The sequence below is a fragment of the Megalopta genalis genome, unplaced genomic scaffold (genome assembly GCF_051020955.1).
Source record: "Megalopta genalis isolate 19385.01 unplaced genomic scaffold, iyMegGena1_principal scaffold0037, whole genome shotgun sequence".
In the NCBI taxonomy this organism is placed as follows: domain Eukaryota; kingdom Metazoa; phylum Arthropoda; class Insecta; order Hymenoptera; family Halictidae; genus Megalopta; species Megalopta genalis.
Genome location: NW_027476106.1, coordinates 113,186 through 139,818, shown reverse-complemented (window position 1 = coordinate 139,818; position 26,633 = coordinate 113,186). Strand labels below are relative to the sequence as shown.

The window sequence follows — 26,633 nt, the reverse complement described above, 5'->3', positions numbered from 1 at the left end:
CATTGCTTACCATTGCTTACCATTGCTTACCATTGCTTACCATTGCTTACCATTGCTTACCATTGCTTACCATTGCTTACCATTGCTTACCATTGCTTACCATTGCTTACCATTGCTTACCATTGCTTACCATTGCTTACCATTGCTTACCATTGCTTACCATTGCTTACCATTGCTTACCATTGCTTACCATTGCTTACCATTGCTTACCATTGCTTACCATTGCTTACCATTGCTTACCATTGCTTACCATTGCTTACCATTGCTTACCATTGCTGACCATTGCTCTCCAATGCTGTCCATTGCTGTCCATTGCTGTCAATTCTTCACACTCCATACTAGTCCATACTCCATCAGAGTGCAATCAGAGTGGCTCAGAGACCACGGCGACTCGTCTCTGCATGCTGGCACCCTTACACCATTAATTTAATGTTTATTACGTAAAGAGAATGAAGAGAACGATAACCATGCAGCCGTAACATTCGATAGCGTGTCCAAATACACATCGATCAGATATTCGTTGGTTCCGACTACATCATGATCGGTAGACAACAAGGGTTTTTATCGATACGATTCAACTGCATAGTAGTTGATGGATGATGATCGATAATCAAATTGGTCGTTTATCGACGGTCACATTATGAAAACGCAATAAATCGTACGATTGGAATTATCTAATTACCGAGATGTATGTATATGCATGCGCTGCTCTATGGGAGAAGTCGTTCTCGCACAACAATTACTTCTTCGACTTCGATCCTCGATCTGCGCAGAGTTTATTATGTTTACCATATCTTGCCTATTCTATAAATCTTCGTTCTGACAAGTTATGCTCGATCAAACCCGGTAAACCTGACCTGTAAATCGTAAATAGAAAGTGGTTGTCTTTCCACGAAGCTACTGCCTATGTATTTAATTAGAAGAAACGTTTCTGCTGGATTTGTGTGAAACACGCCATAGGCACAGCGTCGTATAGTGCACCTGGGATTCGGGAACAATAAGTATATACGTATGTATATTCTTTCTTTTCTAGCGATGCGCACATTTTAGAATTTTCTGTATAATAAGCGCTATCAAAGACAATCGGATACAATAATTATTCCCTCCGTTTTATTATAAACAACGTGCAAACGATTCATAGATCGTCTTTTTGTACCAATGTTGAACATTGTCTATTATCGTCATAGTAAAAGCAGTGATTTCATCGAAAGAGACAAATGAACGTGAAAGTCCATGAACCGGGAGAACGAGAATTAGATAAAAGTAATTGTATACTTCAAAGGTAAAACGATGCAGCTAAATTGTTTGCTAATCCGAGAAACGCTGTGTTTGGTGCGTCACATACATATGTACATGTGTATGTGTTGACCTACTTTACAATGCGGTTACATACATATATAAAATTATACACATTATACTACATCTATTACATGCACTCAATTTCGTATTTGAAATAGTATAGGTACGGAAACAATACATTATGTACATCTTTCGTTCGAACTTCGAGCTCAAGTGTGTTCCGCATTGCCAATAGTTCCGACTCGAGACCAAAATGCATGTTTACGTCGAAATAATGTATAATAGAATAGCGTGTCTTCCGATGATTCGCTATTGTCGGAAAGATTTCACGAAATTTTCATCTCGATCGCGAAGAAATCACTGCGGGATACTCGCGCGACTCCGCGGTTGTCACGTATGTATGTATATTCGTCGCGCATAAAAGTTCTCTGTCGGAAACTGCGTTCTACAGTCGTGTACAGTGTGCGGTAGGTTTCTATGTAGTACGCATGTATGTATGTATGTATGTATGTATGTATATATGTACACGATTCTAATATCCGCGAGAGTGCTCGACACAACATTGCTGCAGGTTACACGGCGATATGTTAGCAACCGTGAAGCAACGAGTAACAAGTTTCAAGCACGAAAATGTACAGTAATAGAAAAAAAACTGTACGTACATCGTTGTTCCCTGGTCGAAGTTAGTTTAATATTACAGTACGCGTTTCTTTCAGTCTCTAAAAATTAATATACATAATGCGATAGAGGAGCAAACTCTTCTAATAAATTTTGTAATAAAAGCCACAACATCTGTAACGTCCAATTTCGTCGAGACATTCGCTCGAATCAGGCGGGTTATAGTAATTACGCTTCAGCCTCCGCACGATGTGAAATAACAAACGGACTTTCATGTTTTTTGGGGAGGAAAATAACCGTGTACCCTTACAAAGGATTTCCTTGGCTCGCTCGATGCACGTATTATCGATCGTATGCATTACAGTATATATACATATACGGTATACGGTCCGTATGCATACCATGCACACTGCACACACGTATCAGCTTGCACACTTGTCACCGTGTAATTCGGAATAATGAGCTTTTATGCTTTGAAAGTCGAAACGATAGGGAACGATTACGAACAATTTACCGACACCGTTATTATTTATCATAATTGATATGCCTCTGTTGTGCAATTGAAAATACCGAGCTTGCGTATACAGGCCGATGAACGATATCCTTTTTGTATTTTCGTTTCTACGTAAATATCGATTTCGATCGACAAATATCGATTAGACGCGAATTCGATCCTGTGCGCTGCAGACGAATATAAATAAAGATAAATTGTAATGTATCGCAAAACGTGTTCCACTATCGTGAAATATGTATACTATTTGTACTTTTAATCGATTAAGTAACTTTGATTTGTCTCTTATGTCCGTGTATGCATGTGTTAACGCGTATCTACAGTTTATGCGCGCAAGCGATACAAGCACGAACATCTAGTATTCGTTCGTATACACAACCGATTCGAACAAAAGGAATCTATTGTACATTTTAAGAAGAAAGCCCTAGGTCGGTGGGACAGGAGTCTCCTACATAGAGAACGTATTTATAGTTGAGCTAGTCACGTGCGAGTGTTGTTCTATCTTTGAATTAGTAGTATTTACATATTATTGTGTTACGTGTGTGTGTGTGTGTGTGTGTGTACGTTTGTCGCATAATATTTACAACTTATCGCTGCTCTCGGAATTAATAATTCGATCATGAACGTACGTGGATTTGTTGCATATGCGAGACGAGAGAACTCGGTTAAAAACAAGAAACTTCGATGTAGCGTCGAAAAAGCTTGCGTACATCACAGCTTCGAAATTGTAATAATGTTGATAACAATGTTGGCGACAATGAACTTTTGTTGCAACAAGTAGAATTTTTACTTTCGCGAATCATCCTCTTTATAAGCAATTCGTAGGCGTCGCGAGGTTCAAGAACGAGAGCATTAAAAATCGTGAAACACGGTAATGAATGAAACAGATAAGAAAATGCATAGTGCAATCCACGCAGGAGTACATAGCTACTTCTCCAGAGTGGATGGTTATATATGTATACATACACAAATGCGCCTCCTCTTCCCAGCGCTATCTTCGTTTCGAACCTACTTTCCGCCAAGCTTTCTCGGTGTAAATACATACTATGCACATACGTATGTACGTATGCATGTATGCATGTGTGCATAGAGCATAGAGTGGTATAGAATATAGCGGGAGCGCGGAGGCAGTCGGAACGGTCGGAGTTTCGTAGCTGTTCATAGCTAATCGTCGAGAGTCGCGTGTCACAGTTCCATTCCGAAACGAAATGCACTGTTCTTACTTTTCAATTATACACAGAAACCATCCCCTCTATCATCCCGCGCTTCATAACGTAATTCCGGATTATATAATCGTAATCACAGGAAGACTATGCTTGACACGAATTTGATCTGCACATTTCGAACGCGAATATATCTGTATATAAAATGCAAAAGTTCGTCGATCCTTGCGTTGTTTATTCATTATGCATAATAATAATGATCGTATAGTTTATTATAGAACATTTTTGGAATTCAACATTCTGTCTTTCCAAAATCTGTGCGCGTGTGTGTAGCGGATTATAAATCCGGTCACATATTCTTACATATATTATTTTTCATATAACGTACATATACACGGTAATGTAACTTGTAATAGGTCAATAACCACTTAGTTGAAGAACGATAACGAATTATAGCTAGGCACGTTAATGCAAGCGTTAGGAAGTCGTCGTTTCTTGCGTGACACATTATCCCACAAACATACGTTTCCGTATCTTTTACAATTACAGGTTCGATTCAGCTCGTCTACATAATCTTGCAAGTTAATTCAGTGGAAACGGAATTATGGTAACATCGTGTGTTTTACACATGAAAATGATATTTAGATGACTTTGTTACGGCTTGCAGTATGTATGCACGTACGTTGAAAAAGATAATGCTAATATGGATTTAACTAACGAGCGATATGTGATATCCTATGGCAAAGTTTGCTCGATCGCTTGAAACATAAGCATACATACGTGATATACGCCGTAACCTAAACAAATATTTCGATTTTACTAGCATTCGTCGTAGAAACGCCGTATGCCTTTCCTGAACATGCATTGCTAATTGCTATACATGCACCTAGAGACTTGTTCCGAGAGTTGTATTAAACTAACGATAAATAATATAAATTATTATAGAATGAATAATTAGGATTTATGCGAAAGTATGTGTAGGACACAAATGTGTACATAAATGCGTAAAACTTATAAACGTACAACTTGTGTACTTGCGCGAACACGTGTATGAATACTCTTTGCTTGAGATCGATACGATTACACAGCCAGTGGAACATGTGCCCGTGTACGTACGTATGCATATATAGTATACACAAACGATACTACAGAGGCAGAGGCATACAAGTTGGATACAAATATTTAGTAATTTATGAATATCTGTAAAATATACGTGTGCTAATATGTGTTGTTTAACAATACGTTACGAGTGAAATTAATTTCTTTTCTTTTATAAAATGTGAAAAACTAGATTATATCGCTACCTACAGGGGAAAAAGGAAAGCGCGTCGTTAGACAGCTGACTAGGTAACCGTAGAAAGTAGGGAATGCATTATTACTATAATTAATTTTCTATTAAATTCTAATATTATTAGTACAAAGTTTTTAAACCATTAAATATTACTTATAAATTTAATATCACCGTATTAGTATTTAAAATGTTTCACATATTACGCGAGTCAAATTTTACATAGTCTTATATCTACCTAGTAAAATCTAAAATCTAAAGTATATACTAATATGTTCTGTATTTTAAAATATAAAATAAAATATGACTAATACCTTCGGTAAACATACAAATAAATTCGATATTAATTGTGCAATATTACAATTCTTTATAAATTTATATACTAATAGAAAATCTATACGCGTGTCTGACCGATCTAAAATATGCATTAATAAAATATAATTCATATATAAACTTACTTTCTCCTTAAGAATATCGGTAGTAGATTTGTTATTCCACTACGAGTTCAAAATGGTCTATTTCATCGAAAGTTTTATTAATGTCCTCGATCCATTTTCTCATTTTATGTTTTTCTTCTGTCTTGACTTTGTCTGTCTTTTTGCGCTTTGTTTTACTTTTTACTACGTCTTTTCCTCCTTCTGTTTCGGTCTCTTCATCGGAAAAACTGGACTTAACGTTTCGTTTCCGTTTGTAGGAGTATCTCGCAGGCTACAAACATACAAGTACTTTTGTAAAATAATAATTGTGTTATTAATTATTTAAATTTAATATGAAATACTCGAATTACATACCTGTATGAAATGGGATGGCTCCAGGTCGACGAACAATGGTGGTTCAGATGTATCCATTGCCGGAGTTTTGCTGTTTTCAGAACAAATATCAAACGTATCAGAAAAGTTTGCGATATCAAAGAGTACGTGTTGTTTTGGTACAGTAGGCACTTTTCCTTTTGCCGTGCCCTCATTTTTCGGATCTTTCAATGTTTGAATATTCTTTTTTAGCTTTTTAGTAAAAAGTGTATTTTTTATTTCACCGATTGATATTCTTGCAAATGGTTTTTCATTGCTTTTTTCTGAACACATTGCAACAGGTATTTCCTTTTTGTTTTCATCGCTTATACTGCTCTGTTTAACGAGAGACACGTCCTTACTAGAATCATCATCGTAAAAACCAAACGCGTTCTTCAAATCTGAGCTAAATATTTTAGGCTTTCTCATTGATTTACTATTAATCGGGGTTGATGATATATCATCGAAAATTCCATGAGGAGTTCTGACCGATGTACTTTGTGGCATATCCATAATATTGAAAAAATTGTTTAAGTTCGATTGTCGCAATAGGCTTTTTTGTTCATTGAGAATTCTGATCTTTTGCAAGCCAGACGGGCCAGGTTGAGGATCCAAATTTTCTTTTTGATCACACACTTGCATGTTTTCGATCATCTTCGGTGGGCTGCAAATTTGATTTGTTTCTATAACATTTTTTTTAGACACATGACGATTGCTCACTTCATTGACATTACTTTCGATACTATTGAGCAGAGACAAATTATTTACACTAGAATTAATCCTACTACTTAATTCAACACTCGGTTGCGTACTCTCTACCTCAACTGACGCTCGTCCACTTATGTCTTCCTCGATATTAGACTGTACACAATGATCTATGTTTGTTATTTCTGTACCAAACTTTCTTGACATTGCAGAATTTCTCTTTTTCGAATTAGTATTTATATACCCTGGACTTACATTTTCGTCGTTCTTTAATAAACTGCCTTTTCTTTTTGTAGTATTTTCATAACTTTTAGTTTCGTTTGTTATTGTTCGCAAAAATTTTTTGCTAGATACTTCATATTTTTTATTTTGCGGTGTACTTTGAAATACATTTCTTACTTGGGAAAATGTATTTGCTGCAGGTGCTTTCCAAGGGCTGCTAAATTCAATATGTTCAGATAATTTAGTAATCGGTGATAATGATTTTTCAAACAATGAATTATTAAGTATAGTTCTCTGTTGAATCAGTATCTTATTGTTGAAAACGTTTGTAGGCCTAAACGGCTTAAAATTATCCGATTTAGATATTTGCATGTTGTCTACTATAGCGATCTTCTCATTGTTCGTGTCTTGTGTTGACGGTATTGAAATTTTTGGTTTTTTAATTGTACTTTCTGCAAACAATTCTTTGCTTGCATTTTCTGATTGCACCAATGATTCTTTATTTAATCCTAAATTCATTAGCGAACTCTTCTCTGCAATTTCTGGCAATGCATTTTCATTCGTGGATTTCACAGAATTACCAGTATGTAAAACCTCATCGATACTCTCTCTTATTTTCCCACTTCCTTTCGGTAAAATGTCAGCAAATCTATCATTATTTTCTTCAATCGCAATTACAGTAGGCTTAACATTACTACTCTGAGAAGCAACATTAATGGATTCAATATTATTCCCTTTTAATGCAACATCGGTGAGCCTAACGCGCGCGCGCGCGTCACTTTCTTTAGTTGCTGTATTGCTAAATTTAATGTCACCTTCTTCAAGTGGAACATTATTTGGTGTTGCTGTTTTATTTACGACTTTCTGTTCATCTTGTTTCTTAGATCTAACTTCCTTCTTCTTCTTCTTGGTTATCAGAGTCTTTTTAACAGCAATTTTTTTTCTCTTTTTCTTCGGTAACTGTTCCTTAGAATCATTAATATCGAATTTGAACTCGTAAATTTCGCTTGCATTATGTACAGATCGCTCAGGTGAAAGACATTTGTAGATTGGTACTTTTCTTTTTTTTGCACACAGTTTCTTTACTAATACCAGACTCTTACGACTTCTAGGTGAAAGATGTTCTGCCACTAACATAACATCCTCTTGAGGTGTCGTAAACTTTTGACAAACATGTGACAATTTCATTGATTGATTCAAGAAAGATTCTCTTAATGATGTTTGCCTCGAACCAAGATTATTTTTCTTTATCCTTTTATTTTGTTTGGTATTATTCAGTTGTTTATTTCTCCTTACTTTACTATTTTTCACTAGTTTAGGTATTTGCTCTTCATTATTTCTCTTTAACTTTTTACTCCTAGTAACCGTACGAATTTCCTTGCGATCATTACTATCTGGTTCTTTCTCAAGATCAGACTGTTTCTTTGCTGCTGGACTTTTAGATTCTGTTATTAGTCTTCTAGTTCTTAACCGAGGGCTATTCTCAGCTTTTGATTGTTCGTTGGTAACGGACCTAGTTTTCAATATTGCTTTCTTCATTTCTTGCGATTCCTGAGACATTGCTTCTGGTAAAATACGCTTCCTTATTAGATAACGACCCGTATCTTCATAAGACACGTATATATCTGAAAAAGGTGATGCATTAGTTAGAACGACTTAACAATATTTTTACTTCGATCAGCCTGTTATTTTGTGTTACAAATTTTGTTACAGCTAACTTAATATTTTTCAAATATTAACTGCAAATGTTCAATAAAAAAATTTCTTTATTTTTGTGTTTGAAAAATTATGTTTCATAAATGGTTAGCTATTGATAAAACTATGGAATTAATTACATCATAACCAAAATCCTTATGACTTACGAATACTATAACGATAAAATGTTTCAATTTTCGTAAGAACACCAATAAATTACATATGATTTCCACGTTTTTGTTTCAACTTACTAATAGGGCCACTGCATCACACAACATCTATCAGTTAATAAACACACAAAAGTTATATCATAAATTCACGTCAACAGTATCAAACTTGCTTACATTTGACTTGGAAATACAAAAAATCTATAAATTTTCAATACAATAATGTCAAATTAGTATCACATATTAATATTAAGGGAAAAATATGTCACTATTTACTACAAATTTATATGGAACGTTACAAAGTGTGTATAACATGTATCCTACTAGACACGACGTGTGTATAGTGCGTACATAGTGTTTGTGTGCGTATATAGTGACAGAAAAAACAAGGGTTCAGTAATGCAAAGATGACTTACGGAAGATAGTTTACTGTGACGTGCGCGGAATAAAAATATAGTCATTCAAAATGGCTGACATGGCGTCAGTACGGATCTAAGTCATACATATTGGAATTTGTATGCGATACGAACGGAGTTACTTTCGACCAATTAGAGGCTAGCTGAAAAACGCGGGACTGATGTCACGTAGAGTATCAATTTCAAATGATATGAATTCTGGCTTTAGAATCAAGAATTTGAATTACCGCTTCGGAACCGCCATATTGAATTTTAGTTTGTCCAAGTCTACAACTAGCTTAGATGGCAGTGAAAACAGTGCCTTAAAAATTTACTAAGAGTCGAGGAGCCTTGGGTACTGTACATATGTATATCATAGAGCATTGTTTCATAGATAAGAATCCCGCTTCTTAGCATTCACGTACGACAAAAGGCAGAGTGAATGCAAGCGAATGTGTACAACGCACAACATACAATTCAGTCAAGAATTTCCTAGTTTGTGTTTAATGATGTACTCTCATTCTTATCTGTTTCCATTGATAAGAAAAGAATAAAAGTTCAATGTCAACATTGTTAGTCTCTAATGTATGAAAACATTGAAGTATCAGATAACTCGCGTCACTAATGTGAAAGTATCACTTTATGCCGTACCAAGAACTAGTTAGAGTATTCGTAGAGAATCCTACATATGTACAACGAGATTATTGTCGAGCGCGCAAGATACAAGAATTAAATCGGAATCGATTTTTAATTGTAGATCTGGAATTGTGCCTACAATTACTATGAATAAAACACAGGTTGTATATAATTTTTATTAAATTTCGAATTTTCATTAATTTTTAGTAAACGATAATCAAATTAGATTTTTCTGATGTGGGATTAGCAATCGTATATGATGTCAGCAGTATCAAGACAATATGTTAACAAATTAATGATGATTACGAATTTACAATTTTCTTATTGCTCCAATTTTATGATACATATGTTAGTAGTTTTTTAATATGTCTTTTCAGGGTTCAAATCTTGCGGATACAGAGATCGAATTGTTTAATGCAAGTATATTGGAGCGATTGTCGCTTTCCCAGATCGAAGGTTTTTTAATTAGACCTTTAAAATCTGGCGATTATGACAGGGGTATATAAATTTTCAAGAAATTTTAATGCTAAGAATGTTTGATTAAATTTGTGAAACATGTTCTATTTGTTTAACAGGTTTCCTTGAACTTTTAGCTCAATTAACTGAAGTTGGGCATATTGGTAGAGAACAGTTTCTAAGTAAGTATCTTGGAAAAATGATGTTCTTATCGATAAGTTTTACCTATGTATAGAAATGTGCGATATTATTTTTATGTATACAGAACGTTTTCATACAATGAAAAATACTGGCAGCTATTATATAATTGTGATAGAAGATTTGAGCAGTGGAAAAGTAGTAGCAATTGCGTCATTAGTCGCAGAACTAAAATTTATTCACAACTGCGGCGTGGTATGTGTCTAATTTGTGTATTTTACTTTCTTTTCTGTAATTGCCATTTTAACTAAAATGAGAAATCTGTTACAGCGAGGATTTTTACAAGATGTAGTAGTAGATAACAAGTATCGGGGTAAACACCTAGGAAAATTAATAGTGAAAATAGTATTGCAGTTAGCACGTTATTTGCGATGTTACAAATTATCGTTAGAATGTAAAGATAATTTGATACCATTCTACGAAAGTTTAGATTTCAAACGTGAGCCTAACAATGCTAATAGTCTTAACATGAGATTTCCTCATGAAACAACTACGGAGCAATCTCACTTATGATAATCAGTAAAATGCTTTGAAAGCATTGCAAAAGATTGTTGTGTAAAGTCAGTTAGATTTGCATATCAGAATATAAAAAGAAATAATAAATAAAAAATTTTTATTATTTTTATAAACTATTAGGATTAGTTTTGAATCTTGTTTCGATCGCCAGCGTTGGTCTGGCATGTGCTGCCGAGTAATGGAGGACCGGAGTGTGCTGGCGACGGCGACACTGGGATCCATTGGCATCGGCATCGACATCGACATCATTCAGTCCCATTTGTAAGGTCTCCTCTCCACCACTCTACAGCACATTCCAGACCACCATTATTCTGAACAAATATTTATGTTCTCTTGTAAAAGAATTATTAATGAAACATGTTGTAAAAATAATATGTGATTATATTTTATTGAAAGGATGTATAATATTTTTCAAGAACAATAAATTCAAGTACAAGAAATAATGTTGCAAAACAATTCAAAATCCGTAATCATTAATAGAAGAGAAACTAATCTCACTTTCATCATATTTAATCCATAATTAAAATTGTGACCATGTACCTGTTTGCAGTTCAAAAGTTACGACATTTTTAGATTAGATCTTCTTTGCAGTGATACCGGTTCTTAATTTTACTGCTCTTTTTGCTTCCATTTGCTTTTGCTTGGCTAATTTTCGTTCTTCACGTTTCTTTCTAGCTTCCTCTAATTTGTTATTTCCACTAAGTGTGTTTTCAGCATTTCCTTAAAATAACAAAGAAAAATCACATGAAATATAATTACATATGTACACCAAATGATAATTTGCTAATATAATTATACCTGGCTGTTCCAACGGTTGAAAATCTTCCAAAGGTTGAAATTCTGAGTCTTCCCAAACTACCTCGGGAGACTCATTCTTGTCTTCTATAGTTTGTGCTGCTTCTTCCTCCTAAAAGTAACGTTTGAATTATATTCATTTTCGATGAATGAAGAAGAATGCATATCTATAAAGAGTACAAACTGGTTCTTCCTCCAGATTTGTCCATTGATCGTTAGCTTTTGGAGAATGCGACGATGGCGAAGAATTGTGTGTCCCAAGCGTCGAGGTTGTAGAAGGTTGTTGCTCCATATCGCCCCAATTGTCAGCATCCCAACAATCCCAATCACAGTCGGAATTAGTATTCGTAGCATTTTGTAAGTCATGCTCGTGATCGTGATCTAATGAAGTCATACTTGTCGCGCTACTTGTTGTGGCTGTTGTACTAGCACTGCTTTGAGAACTGCTTGCTTGCTCTGTAATTAATGTACGCGTTATGATAATAAAGCCATCTGAAAATTCAGTTCATTAATATGAGTACAAAGAAATTCTGGATCATCGATACCAAGAGATGCGGGTTTATTTAATAAAATTCTCGATGCATTATGAGGATTTGATGATTTTGGTGTATCCGATTGACTGCGATAAAATTTAGCTGTGACTGCTGTTACAGCCCACCCTGCCCATGTTGCTGCCGCATTACTAAGACTAGGCGTTGCTGTATTTACGTCCGCCTCTAAAATCGAATTGCTTCGATATAGATATCGGTAACTCTATTTAGAAATTTCAATTTCCATATAAGTACCCATGGATTCCCGTAGACCAGGATCCTCCGATACTCTCTCAAGCTTTGACAGGAATCCTCGAATAGTTCTAAACGCATTATCTCGTACTCCCTTGTCCACGTCTGTGGTGAGTGGACACAAAGCTGGTAAAATACGATTCGCAACTTCTTGTAGCAAAAAGTACTGTTGCGTCGCAGCTAATGCTAGAATACCAGCTGTTCTAGCAGGTGGAAAGGAATCTCTGGTACCCCTTATGAAAGCTCCGATCAAAACCTGTAATTTCACGTTGGTTAGACTTTGATTTGCGATAGATTAATCAAATTTCGGCACCTTTTGTCTAATTTGAGGATGAAGATGTTGAGCAATTTTTCCCAAACAAACTGTTGTATTGGTACGTATGCCACCGTGTTCATCCTTAGATTGAAGTTTAGCAAAGTATCTTAATGTTTCCACATTAAGATTGTTATAGTCTAGTTTCGGTGCTAAATGTACAACAGATTTTATCGTTTGTTCCCTAATCGCAGGGTTCGTATCCAAAAAACCTCTAGCTACCTGCAATGGACAACATTAAAATAAATTTAGGATCTTGAGAGAAAAAAGAAGGAACCGTTCTGTCACCCACGAAACTTCGTCATCATTCTGAATCTTCATACCTGTTATTTATGAGGGGTCCCGATCCCTACATAAATTTCTAGTATTTTCTATTGTTTAGTAATAAAAGAGATTAGCAATAACCTGTGGAAAGATGGCTTCGTTAACAGTTGCTGGTTGCAAGTGGTCGACAAATCTGTCTAATTGCTGTAATAATCTCAATCTTGTTGCCCGATCGTTCGATGCGAACAATTTTACTACACATGGTACAACTCTTTTCTGATATTCAGCATCGGGTAGTTGGCAACCAAGTTGCAAAAGAGGTGGTAATACTGCGCTACCGGCATCGCCGAACTCGAAGGCAGCCAGTAATTGCGGTAAAATTTTATATCTACCAACACCATCCGGAAATGATTCTAACTGACCAGCGAGTTGGGAAAAAAATCGGCCCTTCTCGCCTCTCTCTTTCATTTGAATTTCTTCTAAAAATAGAAGCGCGTCTACTAGGATATTCTTAAAAAATCCTCCATTGCTGCGACAACGCGCTATCACATCAGCAGGATTTGGTCTTCCTTCTGCGTTGCTACTAGTCAATTCCCGATACACTGTTTGTAACTGTTTCGGAATCTGAAACAGAAATTCGTTCCTATAGCACTATAAAGTCTTTGCTGCAATTGTCAATTTTCTTCGCATTCCTTACTTTATCCGTGTTTTTAAGTTGCGTGCTTGTATTCAGTGAACCGTTATACGTCTCCCAGATCAGGCATCCAAGTCCCCACATGTCAACTGAGCTGTTTTTTATTTATTCATCAGTTTCATAGCGTTAACAATTTTAACCTAAATGTTTACATATAGAAAAGCTAGTATTGTAATGTAAATTTTGATAGCAGGACAACTAATTTTTAGTCTTTACCAAACAAAAGAATTTACATTGACAATGTTTTATACGTTAAATAAGTTGAAGCTACAAACAAAAATAGTTTAGTTCTACCGAGAAACAATTAAATAATTTACCCTAATAAAATATCTTTACCATTTAGTGGCTGGCTTTACATTTTCTGGACTGTCTAGAGGATAATAGGATTGGAATGTTGATGGCAAAGTACTGTAAACAGCATCTACCGTTGTCATATATTCAACTCCTCCTAGTTTCCATTCTCCGCTTTCTTCATTTACAAAAACAGTCCATAAATTGACGTTGTTATGTCTCAAATTACCATCATTGTTTAAGAAGTTCAGTGCCCTCTGTCAACGATACAAATTAAATGTTCGTCTTTATAATGTCGAAAGTTACTTTGGCTACTAGCATACATACTGTAATTTGAAATATTCCCCAAGAAAAATACAATTCCCTTTTTAGTTCCTCGTCGCTTTCAGATTTCCTGGTTAAACGGTTGTATAATGGTTCTACTCGTTCGGTTGCTAAATATAACATTTTATCAGTCTAAAATAAACAAAAACTAATTAATAGAACTATTAGGTGAGCAATTGATTTAATATGCTCCGTAATTATACCTCGAGGCTATCTAGATATGCAAGAATACTGGGATGTCTAAGAGTCTTTAATCGTTTCACTGCCGATCGTGCTAAACCTGAAAGATGCTCATTACTACTCTTGAACTCAAAGACAAACACAGAGACATCTTCACCACCTGTAGAACCCTGCGTAAAAACTTCGAGTTACAGAAAATATATTTTACAAATCTGGAAGGAATAAATATTTATAAAATGGAACTCGAACGTTTCCCCAAATAATTTTCACGTCAATGTGAACAAAAATAGCTTCGTTAACAAACTGCTTTAGTAAAAGAAATGTGAATCATAATATTTAGATTATTTACTAAAATTAGTATTTCGCAGTATCAAAACGCACAAGATCCGATTTAATATTTTATGGTGTCAGGTTATAATACCTTCTTTTTTGCTCTATATAATGTCCAAATGTTTTTGTCATCCAAACCGGGTACTTGTTCACCAATTTCATATGGAAAATCTTTGGTAGGGTCGCGCGAGAAAAAGGACCACATTTTCGCGGTTTAACTACTTGTTGGTGTATAAATCAGGATCATCCTTCGACTAGTAACACATTGTGATGTCATTGACAGCTACGCATCAACCTACATCTGCAACCAAATTGTGTTTCGCGAATGTGCTTGCGTTGGATGTGGGTATCGATGTTACGTAAATCAATTTGAAATTTTAGGAAGAGCGTTAATTCATTTCTTTCATTGCATTTCTGGGAATATTTTCTGTTATTTATCCGCTACTTTGTGGTTATTAAAAGATCTCTTAGTACATACTATACTAACACACACACACAGATCTATTATTAAAATCTAACACTAACCTAACCCAACAAATTATAGTGGAGACCGTAACGAGAAAGGTTAGGTAAAGTTAGATTTTGAATCAAATTATGTACATATGTTCATGCCAAACTGTAATAATATCATAAGATATGTAATGGAAAAATCTCGTCATGTTTGACATTCATTGTCATATTAATGCTTGATTTCAAGTATGAACGAAGTTGGTCCATCGTTAGTGACAACTTATGCGTTCAAAAGTGGTAAAGAATACATCGTCAAGATAAAAGTGACAGCTTTTAAGGAATATCAGAAAAATTTGGAGCTCACCATTACCGATAAATATACCAGTGAAAATTGGCAGTCCTCCTACGACGCTGCATGTTTGTTATTCAAATTTCTTGTGGTTTATACAAAGTACTTATTGATTTGAAGTTATGAACTTTTTTTAATTTTTAAGATATTGAAAATTTAACGCACAAAACCGGAAATTACAAGCATTTCGATGTATTTGTTGCTATGCTGCAATCTGGGTTGTTGAAAGTAAAATATATAATCTACCTATTTAAATAAAGTAAATGAGGTTCAAACGGAGCTTAATTGCAGACTAGCGAATCTATAACCTTGGATCTCCTCACATTCGAAGATCTTGAACTGTTACGTACACGTAGACTCGAACGTAATACCTGCTCAAGTTTGAATAATACGACAAACAATCGTCGATACCTTATATTAACATACACGGTAGAATTTGATCGGTATGTATCACTTAATGACAAATATTTTGAAATCTTTGCATACCTCGTTACTTTACAAAATCTGTCTTTTCTCAAGAATTCATTATCCATTACCTTTGGAATACTGTGGTCTACCTGATCCAATAATACTGCAAGCTACCGTTAAGAGATTACAAGCTGAAATCGAAAAGTTACAGTCTATAGGGAAAAGTAAAAATCTGCTGAAACGTATTGAACATCTTACGATTGCGAATCAGAAACTTGTTCAAGAGAATCAAAGACTTTCGAATGGAGGTAATTTCATACACATTCATGTTTGCAAATAAGTCTTTCATATTATTAATACGCAGGAAAAGGTTTAAAGCGCATTTTAGGGTCTATAAAGTCTTTAGAAAATAACGTGACAAAAGAACGTGCATCTCTTCGAATACAAATACAGAAACTTAAAGTTGAGAATGCAGCCCTGTTGTTAAAAGTAAAACAACTTACTGAATCTGCTGGTAGAAAACCTGGAGATGGTGGCTCTGCATTAAAATGTCATAGTCGCTCTTCTTCTATACGAACAAATTATACAAATTCTAGACAAAGCAGAAGTCGTTCTTCGTCAATATCTAGTCATATTAAAACATCTAGATCTAGTTTGTCACCAGGTATTAATAAACATTAAAATACTATTGATATTCGAATAAAAATTCAGTGTTTGAAATATTAATATATGTAGGTAGTTCCATGGAATCACTTAGAGTTCGTAGCTCTCCTTCTCGAAATGTGAAAACACGTAACAGGACAAAGGATTCAAGTTAGTATTAAAGGCAACAATATATTTCTCTTCATCGAATAAAAACAATTTCTTTGTAGAAACTGATTATGAGAGCTTGGAATCAAGAATTTCCACATTGCAAAAAATGTTAAAGGAAGGAATACATTTAAGTTGACAGATTGTTATCAATATATACAATATCAAGTATTAAAGTACATTAATGCTAATATCAACATTATTATTGTACTTTATATATATATATATATACATACATGTACACTACAGAGATGACTTTAAGTGAAATGACAAAGTAATATCAGATCGTTGTTTTAAATAACAAAAAGTCAAAATATTATTTCACCTACTATATAAATCTTTTTAAAAAAATATATTTAGTCTCAAATATCATTGAAAATAAAAAAGGAATCACATATGTGAAGATCTAAGTAGAAAATATCAGATATTTTCTGACTCTGTGCCTTCAATTATATACAAAATCTTTTACTATATATGCTATAGAAAGTATTTTTTATGTACACTGCAGCATTATAAATGTATTTCTTATTTGTTGCTGTCATCGTATTATACCAACACTATCACATTTGTTAATCCTCAGCCGACTGTTACAGACAAATTTTGCTCACATAACGGCGCTGTAACAGTGTGCGTGAGCAGGTGGTAAATACTCGGCGCTACCGACACACAGAATATGAAAAAAAAAATCTGACCCAGAGGAATTCTTTCTTCCTCATGGTGACTATGAAGCGAGTTGCGCGGTTGCGTGTGGTGGTACCTTCAGCTATTGTTATGCCCTGTTTTCGTAATACAAGGGGGCTGAATTTGCACATAATCATCGTACGTATGCTTTGCAAGTTGCTGTCGGCCGAGGGTTAATAAAGTTATAAAATTACAGTTACTTGAGTTTGTCTGTTCTTACATCGTTCTGATAATATACTATAGCTTTCTCAACTAATGACTGTCCATCATTCTGTATATCCTTACATGCATCAGCATTCTGTTTCCCGTTCAATTGATCATTTTGATTGCTTGTTTCTGTTGCTATACGTTTGGTTGGCAGTTTGTATTTTGTATATTTTGATAAAGATTCAACAGCCTCCTGTAGATATTGTATTTCGGCTTCTTGTTTGGACATAATTGTATTTAATTTTTCAATATTGCTGATAAAGTTCTGTATTTGTTCAAGGCGTGCTTCCTCTTTTTTTGCTTCTTTCGCTACTTGACGATTATATTCTAACACTAAGCAACCACCGGCAACGCTAAAAATGATTACTTCTCCCATCAAATTTGCTCCTAATTCTATTGCCATAGCTTCATTCAGTTTGGCAACCTTTGTGGGTTTACCAAGATTCATTACATACATTTTAGCTTTTACTTCAGCCCAATGATAAACTGTAAAATCAAGTTATAATTATAGAATATTTAGCAATACAATTGTGAATTACTTAATCTCTATTCTTGACAATGACATCGATATAAAACGATCTCATTGGGGTAGAAATGACAATTTTATTTGAAAAATATTCTTACTTACATTGCGCTGGAGGTATGATAAAATAGGTCCTAAATAGAGGATGATTTTTCGCTTGACTAACAAGAAATTTTGCTATAGGTTTACTGATTTGTTTAACAAACAACACTCCCAACTTGAGAGCCGGAAATACACCCACTACCATTTTCACTGAATATTTCCAACACCTGCGATTAAAAATTGTTCGCGTCACATCCGAAAAATCTGAAAAAATTATAATATGCATATGAAAAGCTATTGTAGTATTTGTTTACTAGATCAGTACATTAAGCGTTTTCATTGTACGTTTCATTCATGTTTTTACGTATAAAATATAACAAATACGTTATTATTGCAAGGAGTTATATTTGCAATGGAAGTCACTGCGGAAAAATTCGATTTCATCTTGTATTCTCCATTTGAAAGCCAATATCTCACCTCTGAAATTAGTTCAATTCAGATGGTTCAGAGTGTAGCGAAGACGGTGGAGACAGCCATCATGGTACGATAGGGAGGTCATGCTATGTATGTACATACATACATATCAACACGTCTATGTTACTTTGCATGTTTATGGACCTTGACATAGTGAATTCTATGAATGGATCATACTCCTGCACGACTTCGGGCCGTAGCATGATCGGTAAGCTAGTCCTAGAATAGGACTAGAAATTGTTTCTCTTTGATTGGCTCGCGAATCATTACTGAGGCAAGATGCACTGTTTATGGTAGAGACACAACACAGCTGTTTGCTTCGAGAGGTAGAAAACTTGCAGGAGTAAGACCCGATACATTTATATATATATATATATATATATGTATATGTATTACTATGTGTATTAGCTTCACTCCTGTACAGTTTTCTTTCTCTCTAAGCAAGCGCTTGTATCCCCAATTTTATTGTGTACCCAATCCACGGTGAATCCTGTCTTAGTATTGAATCGTCAGTCAATCAGAGCAAAACAATTTCTATCTCCAGCTTCGACTGCTTAGCAAACTGCGGCACAGAGTTGTGTATAACTGAAGCTACAAATGTATATGGTGTACGATGTGACCAAAGCCAAAATATATAATATATGTAATTTATTCATATGTAGCATTGTTCTCGAAAAAACGAATTTTTAAAGTCATGACATACATGATACGTTTATGATTACGTAGCAACTTTTCCAAGTGTATTTCGAATACTGGTACACCCTGTATGTTGTTATACATGCATATGTACATACGTCGGCAGCAGTATGTTCAGATTGTATGCAACGAAAAGTAGTAGGGATAGCACTGGCATGAAAATCCATGTTACATGTTACACAACAGTCACCGCCATTTGACGCGACTGTACATATGTTTGTACATGCAATTGCGTTCGAATTGTATGCATGCGTACACCTACTATTCATTCGTGTAATATGGGCTATGGATGCTATCCCTACTACTACCCCCACCCGAGACACTTGCGCCGGTTCCGTCGTAATCTGAGCACAATGATCGACAGCTAACTTCACGACACTGATGAGTATTGTACAACATACTCACATACACATATACACACATATGTAGATGTGCTTGTACATATGTACTGTACATAACTAAAATTCATAGTCGTGTTCGCACCTAGTTTTATGGCAATATTTTTACCGAGCAGTGAGAGTATATTAGAAACTTTGATAGAATGAGCAACAATTACGTATTTATAATATGGGGTTTCTTAATGCATTTAATTATTCTATGGGGTGTACTCGATGTAAATTTTCATTCACCTATTGTACAAGACTTACCAAGCGTAGAGATTTTGAAAAATGCACCGGCCAAGAGATTACTTTTATTTGTGGCAGATGGTTTAAGGTTCAGAACATTTATCGAGGCTCCGCCAAACTTCCTCAAGTGATTAATTTTAACAAATGCAACAATTAAAGCGTATTTTAATTTCAATTTACATAATGATTTTAATTACAGATATGTGATGTTAAATAAAGGTGTTTGGGGTGTATCACACACACGTGTGCCCACAGAGTCGAGACCAGGTATTGTTGCAATTTGTGCTGGTTTGTACGAAGATCCCAGCGCGATTTTTAAAGGTTGGAAGGAAAATCCCGTTGACTTTGACTCTGTGTTTAATCGAAGCCATCTTTCATGGGTATGGGGAAGTCCTGACATCGTACCTATCTTTACGAAAGGTACTATAAATTTTTAAACATTGTATTTTTGAAGTTTCATGCAATAGCACACAATATCTATATTATTTTTTATAAATAGGTGCAAAAAAACATATACAAGGAGAGAGCTATCCAGCCGAGTGGCAGGACTTTGACATAATGAAAGGTCAAATTTGGCGTTTAGATTCCTGGGTATTTGACAAATATCTGAACTGGCTTCGGGAGGAAGCTCATAATGTAAAACATTTGGATCGTACTCTTTTTTTCCTTCATCTTCTCGGTTGTGATACTACGGGCCATACAGCAAAGCCTCATTCTAGGTATCTAAATATTATGGTTATACGCTATTACCATAAAAGTTCAATGCAAAAATTATACTTCGTAATTTCATTAGCTTGGAATTGAATTTAAATGCAGAGAATACACCGATAACATGAACTATGTTGATCGGAAAATAGAAGAAGTTGTGCAAATGACAGAAACTATTTTTAAAGATAATGCCACAGCATACATTTTCACAGCTGATCATGGAATGACCGATTGGGGATCACACGGAAGTGGTTCCACGGATGAAACAGAAACACCATTAATTGCTTGGGGTGCTGGAATTGACCATTTCAATTCCAGACAAGACGTAGAACAAATAGATATTGCATCGCTGATATCTAATTTGATCGGCGCTCCCATTCCTACTAATAGCGAAGTGCGTATTGTATCGAATCTATTGTAACATTATGCTTCTCTTAAAATACCTTTTTTACATTTATATGTACCATTCTTGTAGGGTGTTTTGCCATGGCAATATCTAAGCGCCACAAATCTGGAATATACGAATGATGCTTTATTAAATAATTTAAAACAATTGTCTCATCAAGTAAAAGCAAATCGTGAAATTATTTGTGAAGACAGCAGATTTACAGACCAAAGAGTGACACAATTGTACAACAAAATTAATACTTTAGAGAAACATCTTGGTACAAAAGATTTAAGTAAAAGGTTTGATGAAACAGTAGACACCATTAAGCTAGCTAAAGAATCGTTACTATATTTTCGTCAATACCAAAGAACGCGATTATTAATATATTTATCCACAATGTGGTTGGGATGGATAGTGCTATTATTTTCAAAAATAGCTGGAACTGAACGACGTATTATCAATCGTTTTATTTTATTAGTCGCAGATATTGCGCTTGTATGCATTTTAATCACCATATTTCTTCTATATAAAGGTACAATATCTATCTACACTACTTGTAAATAATTATTTGAAGAGAGCACGCATTTTCACATAAATGAAATAGTTTCAGATTGCAGAAATTGGAGACCACCCTGTTATGCAGCTGTAGCAGTAACTTCTCTTTGGTTAGCTGTTAGAAGCACAATTCAAAATTCAAGAAATTTAAAAATTGAAAATGATAGTCAATCATGGTCGAAAATTGCAGGAATAGTGTTATTACTGGCAACAATGTTTTTAGGACTAGCATACAGATCTGTTTTAACTGTGGGAATGATATGCACCGCAGTTATTCAGAAAGTAGTGTTGAAACGTACTCGGTATTTGTTTTGGACAGCTTTATCTCTAGCAGTTTTTCCATTGTTACCTGTTGTAGAACCCTATCCCCGCGTTTACATTGTGTAAGTGTGCGCAAGCACTAAAAGCCATCGTAACTTGTCTACATTTTGTTAAATTAATTTACTTTATATCTTTCATTTTTCAGACTTTCCAGTATATGCATTATGATCGTACTAGCATTTTTTAAATTGGGATCACATTCCAGAATGGCAATGGAAATTTTACGACTAATAATTACAGGCTTGATATACTTTGGATTCATAGATGGACGAAGTTGGATGTCATGGCTGCTTTTATTCACAACGCCATTATATATTTGCACCGGTTCCACAGAATTAAAAACTAGAATGCATGAAGTGGTTTTCGGCTTCTTCTGCCCGCTCGTATTATTGTCAGCATCTTACGAACCCCTGTTTTTTATACTGCTCGGAGTGCATTTATCTTGCTGGCCTCGAAATAGCATATATTCTAGTCAAGATCACCGAAGAACTGATTCATCTATAACAATGGAAGAACTGTTGAAGGCAGCGATCTTCGTATCCTTTTCTTCGAGTGCAGAAATGCCCGTAATTGCGTTTTGAACTATTTAATAATTATCTGTATATAGTTATACATCCTGAACTACTTATCATAGATGTTATATACATTACTGAGTTTCTTTGGAACCGGTAATATGGCGAGTATCAGTTCGTTCAACCCATCCTGGACACGCCATTTTGTCACAGTATTCTCACCATTCGTAATGTTCTCGTTAATACTTTTCAAAATTAGCGTACCTTTAATGCTGGTTGGATGCACGAGTCACTTATTGGGATCGTCAAACATCTTCTTAGCAGTGCTTCTGCTAGGAGATTGCCTATCATTACCACTCGTATATTATGTTACTCCTCAAGGAAGTTGGTTAGATATTGGTAGCGCTATCAGTAGATTTACAATCGCGATATCTCTTCCATGTCTTTTATTATTGTTCTATTATTTATCGTATCCACTTATGACATTTTCTTTTCATAAATTTAAACATTCCCTGCTTTCAGAAAAAAAGCATATCGTGTAAACAAGATGCATACAGACATGCATAAATGTTCTAACATTTTGTTATATTTTTAATAAGGTAACTTAATGGCAATCGGTATCTTCTTTATAGAGTAATATAACCCTTGGCAAAAAATATTCCAATACCTTTTAAAGCGCAATAACTTTTTTAAAACTGGACTAAATAATTTGAATTTTTGTAAATGATAAAGGGACTTAGTAAATTCGGTATGGGTAGTCTCGTCTCGGTAATGTGTATTTTTTCTCTCCGTCAAAATAAAACATTTTCATTCTTATATATAATTTGGGTATTTATTAAATTTAAAATTTAAATTCTTTATACTTCTTAGAAGCTTTCGAGTCTTGACCTTGTTGCCGTTTGCGTTTGCTCTGCGAAGAAAATTCTTTACGTTAACATCCGTTAAGTAGCTAACGATTAGTTTATTAATAATCTACATATGCACTTACTTTTTGTCGTTGGACATGATCCTGAAGCATGTCCGAAAGATCTTCTCTCCTCAAATGAGCCTGACGCGACCGCATAGTTTCCTCGTACCGCGATGCCATTGCTTCAGAGTCTAGATCCAACTCACTCGGATCCAATGCCAGTTCAACGGCTCCATCTTTCTCCGTTCTTCCATCCGATGTTGTTCCGCTTACACCACGTCGTGCAGCGATCACCGATGGAGGTGCTTGACCACCTGCAGCACCCGTCATATCGTATACATGCGTGCTACCCATCATGCTGGCGCCAAGACCTTCTGTTCGTCGTTCTTGTAGAACCGTATACAAAGCAGGCGTGTCTCCGCCTTCCATTTCGCTTTCAATTTTCTTTTTTCTCAACTCGATCGTTTCCGGCGTCTCCAAGCCCGCAGGAATCGATGTGATTCCACTCGGCGTTATCAAACCTTCTGCACCGGGTGTAACCAACCCGCTCGCATCTCCGTCTGTATCCTTTCCTTCTCCTTCACCTTCTCCACCTTCCTCCGCATCTTCGTCCTCGTCTTCGTCTCCGGATGATTCTGATTCAGGTTCGCCCCACATGCCCCTGTCGACCTCCTCGTCCATTGCATCACCACCTGGTGCACGAGAGATTCCAAACACGTCTCCGTACAAAGGTCGTCCAGTTTCATCCACAGGAGGCTTTCCCCAGCCACCAGCATGATATCCAAACGCGCATCCCTCGGGTATAGGCGCATTCAAACCGGGTATCTTTAAATTTGGATAACTCGGTGGCGGTCCGTAACGTTGCATAGCGATTAGCCATGGTGGCGGAACTTTGTGACAATTGGGCCCCACCGGCATACCAAGTGCGGTACGCAATTCGTCGGATAGTTCTCCAGGTTTTTTCTCCTTCAAACGTGTCTCGAATTCTTTGCCCTCGTAGTACAGGTCACCGTGAATAGTCATACGAGGTTTCGTTTGCCACTTGAAAAATGCATCGTGCAGTTTTTGATAGTCGATGTCTATTTTACCAAGCTTGGGTCTCGCTCTTTCCCTCATTTTAGCTTTTAATGTGCGCGTGTCGTCTCGTTCTTGGAGACTCGCTCTCATCTCGGTGATTCCTGTGCGTTTTATAAAGTCTGGTAAGTCGAAAGGAGGCTTCTCGATACCACGTTTGCCCTGAAGATATTTCCGCTTGAAACACCAGTGTCTCGGCACAGGTACTGTATTGCGGTGAGCTTTCAATTGTACAAGGAGTTTTGGATCCCTGGCAGTAACGTCGTGCATTTCTACGACATCGGGACGACCTACTAGTTGCTTCAGTTCTGCTACGCTCAACCGTGTTAGCCTTTTTAGTTTTCTCTTGGAGAGACGCGGAGCACCATTTTCTCCGGTTCCCTGCTGTTGTTGTAGTTGATTCGCATCGTCGTCAAAGTCATCTAACGGTGGCACTTTGCTAGGTACAGTTCCCGTTGTTTGTAAATTTGTTACAGGAGGATACTGTCCTATCGGTTCACCTTTATCCGCTTCGGCAGACTTTGGTTCAGGTTCGGTCAATTTAAATGCTTCAAAGATTCTAGCAAATTGACGGTACATCGGTTCCAAATCATTTATACTGGGAATCTCCTGAATATACTCGATCTCCGGCATATTATCTTTAGGTTTTGAATTCTCTATGTCGTCTTTTTTATTTTCTGCCTCTTTGCTTATATTATGTTTTCTCCTCTTTTTCTTTTTCTTCTTTTTAGTTTTATTGGACTTTGCATCTATTTTCTCCGTTGCTGCTTCAGGTTCAATTATTACGTCATCTAATTGTGTCGGGTCTTCCCCTACATTTTCGTGATTAGATGACTTTTCTAATGAAACTATATCGTTAGGATCTGCCCCTACCTCTTTGGCTCTCTCAGTTTTGAAAGCTAGAGCCTGTTCTAAAGCCGCTGGTAGTTTCATCGAATCGCCGTCTACTTCTCTTCCTCCGTCATCCACCGAATTTTGATTCTGTAATTCGCTCGGTGGACTGACCTTTAGGCTCAGTAAACTAGGTAACATTTTAGGAGGCTCCATTCCTGGAACTCCATGGTTACTGTTTGGAGACGTGCTCATCATTGGTGGCATCGAATGAGGAAGTTGTTTATTCTGCATTTAATATCGATAAATAAACATTACTAACCAGACGTGGTTATATAAATTCGCGATTGATAAACAATCATTCTTAATCGAATGAATTAACTATTTATTTGAAAAAATCAAATGTAAATAACGCTTTGCATCTTCAAATAAAAACAATACTAACCTCACTTCCTGGTATATTTTCCATAGTAAACTTCACTATTTCTGTACTACTATATTGGGATTTGTATTTTCTCACAACTTAATACAAATATTTTATCATACTTGTACTGACTATAGTAGTGCTTCGCTATATAGTAAGCCCATGCGAAGACAACCGGCTTAGAATCATGAAGCAGGTAGAGAAACTGTTTCTCCTCTGATTGGTTGACGTTTCAGAGCTAAACAGTGTTGCCCTCGCAGTTTTAGACAAAGAGAGGAAGCGACGCGTAAGCAAGAGAGCACGACATCGGCACAATCGCAAGCGAAACAAGTCCCACCGACGACCAATATAATTTGTCTCACTTTATCATGAACCGTTATTACATAGCACACAAATGCATTTTTATTCCATGACGAAAATTATTTCGAACGTAACTGGGCTTCGTCCGCTCGGTCGTGTCACGCCAGCTGATCCCACCTCTCATTGGTCAGTGTTTTTCATTGATAACTTGTAAATAAAGCCGCGGTTTCTATTTTCGCTAAGAAAAAAGTTACTTCGAATGATTTCAGAAATTATCTCCTTCCGGGTGTTAAAATAATTATGAGACACCTTGTATATCTTACATATGTATTGTATTATAAAACGAGAGGCGACAGCGACACTTTCATGTACATATTTGGTGGTAAACAATTTACAACGAACGAAACTTCAAAACAGTGACCATTATATTAGACCATATGTGATGTACTATACAATATATACTACTAGTCGCGGCATGTGTACGTATTTATTGAAGGATGTGTATACCCCTACTTTACTAAACTGCTCATCTGTGATAGAGTCACAGATGGAGTCACGTGACATTTGAGGGAACTCACTGCAACGGTGCTGACGGCACAGTCGTTGGAATCCATTGGCATCATCCAATTCCATTTGCGAGGTCCCCTCTAACTCTCAGCAGCACATTTTAGACCAATCTCCGAAAACGCTCTGTCGTGGTCGTGGTCGTGGTTCGTG

The 26,633-nt window shown here is 36.0% G+C and overlaps 7 protein-coding genes across 11 annotated transcripts; 3 read left to right on the top strand and 4 right to left on the bottom strand.

Annotated features, from left to right (window-relative positions):
* Positions 1-3,805: 3,805 nt before the first annotated feature.
* Positions 3,806-8,973, bottom strand: LOC117221349 (uncharacterized). 2 transcript variants are annotated; one of them, XM_033472245.2, is made up of 3 exons: positions 8,873-8,973; positions 5,671-8,219; positions 3,806-5,587 (listed from the first exon to the last, which is right to left on the bottom strand). In XM_033472245.2, the coding sequence occupies exons 2-3, from the start codon at positions 8,152-8,154 to the stop codon at positions 5,369-5,371; spliced, it is 2,703 nt and encodes a 900-aa protein (XP_033328136.2). In that variant the 5' UTR covers positions 8,155-8,219; positions 8,873-8,973; the 3' UTR covers positions 3,806-5,368. The 2 variants fall into 2 exon arrangements, with proteins under 2 accessions (XP_033328136.2, XP_033328135.2); XM_033472244.2 differs by lacking the exon at positions 8,873-8,973 and adding an exon at positions 8,541-8,851.
* Positions 8,974-9,265: 292 nt separating this feature from the next.
* Positions 9,266-11,100, top strand: Gnpnat (glucosamine 6-phosphate N-acetyltransferase). Its single transcript, XM_033472259.2, has 5 exons — positions 9,266-9,648; positions 9,865-9,985; positions 10,063-10,125; positions 10,209-10,336; positions 10,412-11,100. The coding sequence occupies exons 1-5, from the start codon at positions 9,634-9,636 to the stop codon at positions 10,652-10,654; spliced, it is 570 nt and encodes a 189-aa protein (XP_033328150.1). The 5' UTR covers positions 9,266-9,633; the 3' UTR covers positions 10,655-11,100.
* Positions 11,018-14,861, bottom strand: yata (N-terminal kinase-like protein yata). Its single transcript, XM_033472247.2, has 12 exons — positions 14,722-14,861; positions 14,324-14,470; positions 14,124-14,252; positions 13,842-14,053; positions 13,509-13,599; positions 12,953-13,435; positions 12,548-12,769; positions 12,238-12,490; positions 11,998-12,168; positions 11,637-11,908; positions 11,456-11,564; positions 11,018-11,377 (listed from the first exon to the last, which is right to left on the bottom strand). Exons 1-12 carry the CDS (start codon positions 14,833-14,835, stop codon positions 11,232-11,234), a joined length of 2,349 nt encoding a protein of 782 aa, XP_033328138.2. The 5' UTR covers positions 14,836-14,861; the 3' UTR covers positions 11,018-11,231.
* A 467-nt stretch (positions 14,862-15,328) lies between these two features.
* LOC117221355 (centrosomal protein CCDC61) lies at positions 15,329-17,584 on the top strand. 2 transcript variants are annotated; one of them, XM_076527722.1, is made up of 7 exons: positions 15,329-15,497; positions 15,575-15,657; positions 15,721-15,872; positions 15,949-16,145; positions 16,226-16,501; positions 16,573-16,650; positions 16,710-17,584. In XM_076527722.1, exons 1-7 carry the CDS (start codon positions 15,329-15,331, stop codon positions 16,784-16,786), a joined length of 1,032 nt encoding a protein of 343 aa, XP_076383837.1. In that variant the 3' UTR covers positions 16,787-17,584. The 2 variants fall into 2 exon arrangements, with proteins under 2 accessions (XP_076383837.1, XP_033328144.2); XM_033472253.2 differs by having other exon boundaries at positions 16,202-16,501.
* LOC117221357 (optic atrophy 3 protein homolog) lies at positions 16,658-20,034 on the bottom strand. Of its 3 annotated transcripts, none has more exons than XM_033472258.2 (3): positions 19,918-20,034; positions 18,164-18,364; positions 16,658-18,021 (listed from the first exon to the last, which is right to left on the bottom strand). In XM_033472258.2, the coding sequence occupies exons 2-3, from the start codon at positions 18,303-18,305 to the stop codon at positions 17,525-17,527; spliced, it is 639 nt and encodes a 212-aa protein (XP_033328149.2). In that variant the 5' UTR covers positions 18,306-18,364; positions 19,918-20,034; the 3' UTR covers positions 16,658-17,524. The 3 variants fall into 3 exon arrangements, with proteins under 3 accessions (XP_033328149.2, XP_033328148.2, XP_033328146.2); XM_033472257.2 differs by lacking the exon at positions 19,918-20,034 and adding an exon at positions 18,578-18,887; XM_033472255.2 differs by lacking the exon at positions 19,918-20,034 and adding an exon at positions 18,446-18,565.
* LOC117221351 (Phosphatidylinositol glycan anchor biosynthesis class N) lies at positions 19,014-23,203 on the top strand. Its single transcript, XM_033472246.2, has 8 exons — positions 19,014-20,023; positions 20,096-20,316; positions 20,396-20,615; positions 20,713-20,998; positions 21,080-21,524; positions 21,597-21,930; positions 22,014-22,404; positions 22,503-23,203. Exons 1-8 carry the CDS (start codon positions 19,812-19,814, stop codon positions 22,920-22,922), a joined length of 2,529 nt encoding a protein of 842 aa, XP_033328137.2. The 5' UTR covers positions 19,014-19,811; the 3' UTR covers positions 22,923-23,203.
* On the bottom strand, positions 23,136-26,462 carry Sf3b2 (splicing factor 3B subunit 2). The gene is made up of 3 exons (XM_033472248.2): positions 25,638-26,462; positions 23,369-25,480; positions 23,136-23,290 (listed from the first exon to the last, which is right to left on the bottom strand). The coding sequence occupies exons 1-3, from the start codon at positions 25,659-25,661 to the stop codon at positions 23,222-23,224; spliced, it is 2,205 nt and encodes a 734-aa protein (XP_033328139.2). The 5' UTR covers positions 25,662-26,462; the 3' UTR covers positions 23,136-23,221.
* Positions 26,463-26,633: the final 171 nt, after the last annotated feature.

What these genes read in the sequence shown, in the direction of transcription:
- yata (XM_033472247.2), bottom strand. Translation starts at nt 14,835, where the DNA reads ATGTGGTCCTTTTTCTCGCGCGACCCTACCAAAGATTTTCCATATGAA. An exon ending in CATATCTAGATAGCCTCGAG is followed by an intron (nt 14,253 to 14,323) that starts GTATAATTACGG and finishes TGTTTATTTTAG; the next exon opens with ACTGATAAAATGTTATATTT. An exon ending in ATCCTCAAATTAGACAAAAG is followed by an intron (nt 12,491 to 12,547) that starts GTGCCGAAATTT and finishes GTGAAATTACAG; the next exon opens with GTTTTGATCGGAGCTTTCAT.
- LOC117221357 (XM_033472255.2), bottom strand. An exon ending in TATCATACCTCCAGCGCAAT is followed by an intron (nt 18,022 to 18,163) that starts GTAAGTAAGAAT and finishes TTGATTTTACAG; the next exon opens with TTTATCATTGGGCTGAAGTA.
- LOC117221355 (XM_033472253.2), top strand. Translation starts at nt 15,329, where the DNA reads ATGAACGAAGTTGGTCCATCGTTAGTGACAACTTATGCGTTCAAAAGT. An exon ending in TCAAAGACTTTCGAATGGAG is followed by an intron (nt 16,146 to 16,201) that starts GTAATTTCATAC and finishes ATTAATACGCAG; the next exon opens with GAAAAGGTTTAAAGCGCATT. An exon ending in TAGATCTAGTTTGTCACCAG is followed by an intron (nt 16,502 to 16,572) that starts GTATTAATAAAC and finishes TAATATATGTAG; the next exon opens with GTAGTTCCATGGAATCACTT.
- Sf3b2 (XM_033472248.2), bottom strand. Translation starts at nt 25,661, where the DNA reads ATGGAAAATATACCAGGAAGTGAG. An exon ending in AAAATATACCAGGAAGTGAG is followed by an intron (nt 25,481 to 25,637) that starts GTTAGTATTGTT and finishes TATTAAATGCAG; the next exon opens with AATAAACAACTTCCTCATTC. An exon ending in ATCATGTCCAACGACAAAAA is followed by an intron (nt 23,291 to 23,368) that starts GTAAGTGCATAT and finishes TTTTCTTCGCAG; the next exon opens with AGCAAACGCAAACGGCAACA.
- LOC117221351 (XM_033472246.2), top strand. Translation starts at nt 19,812, where the DNA reads ATGAGCAACAATTACGTATTTATAATATGGGGTTTCTTAATGCATTTA. An exon ending in GCTCCGCCAAACTTCCTCAA is followed by an intron (nt 20,024 to 20,095) that starts GTGATTAATTTT and finishes TTTTAATTACAG; the next exon opens with ATATGTGATGTTAAATAAAG. An exon ending in CCATTCCTACTAATAGCGAA is followed by an intron (nt 20,999 to 21,079) that starts GTGCGTATTGTA and finishes CCATTCTTGTAG; the next exon opens with GGTGTTTTGCCATGGCAATA.
- Gnpnat (XM_033472259.2), top strand. An exon ending in ATCTGGCGATTATGACAGGG is followed by an intron (nt 9,986 to 10,062) that starts GTATATAAATTT and finishes TTTGTTTAACAG; the next exon opens with GTTTCCTTGAACTTTTAGCT. An exon ending in TGGTAGAGAACAGTTTCTAA is followed by an intron (nt 10,126 to 10,208) that starts GTAAGTATCTTG and finishes TTATGTATACAG; the next exon opens with AACGTTTTCATACAATGAAA.
- LOC117221349 (XM_033472245.2), bottom strand. Translation starts at nt 8,154, where the DNA reads ATGTCTCAGGAATCGCAAGAAATGAAGAAAGCAATATTGAAAACTAGG. An exon ending in AGCCATCCCATTTCATACAG is followed by an intron (nt 5,588 to 5,670) that starts GTATGTAATTCG and finishes GTATGTTTGTAG; the next exon opens with CCTGCGAGATACTCCTACAA.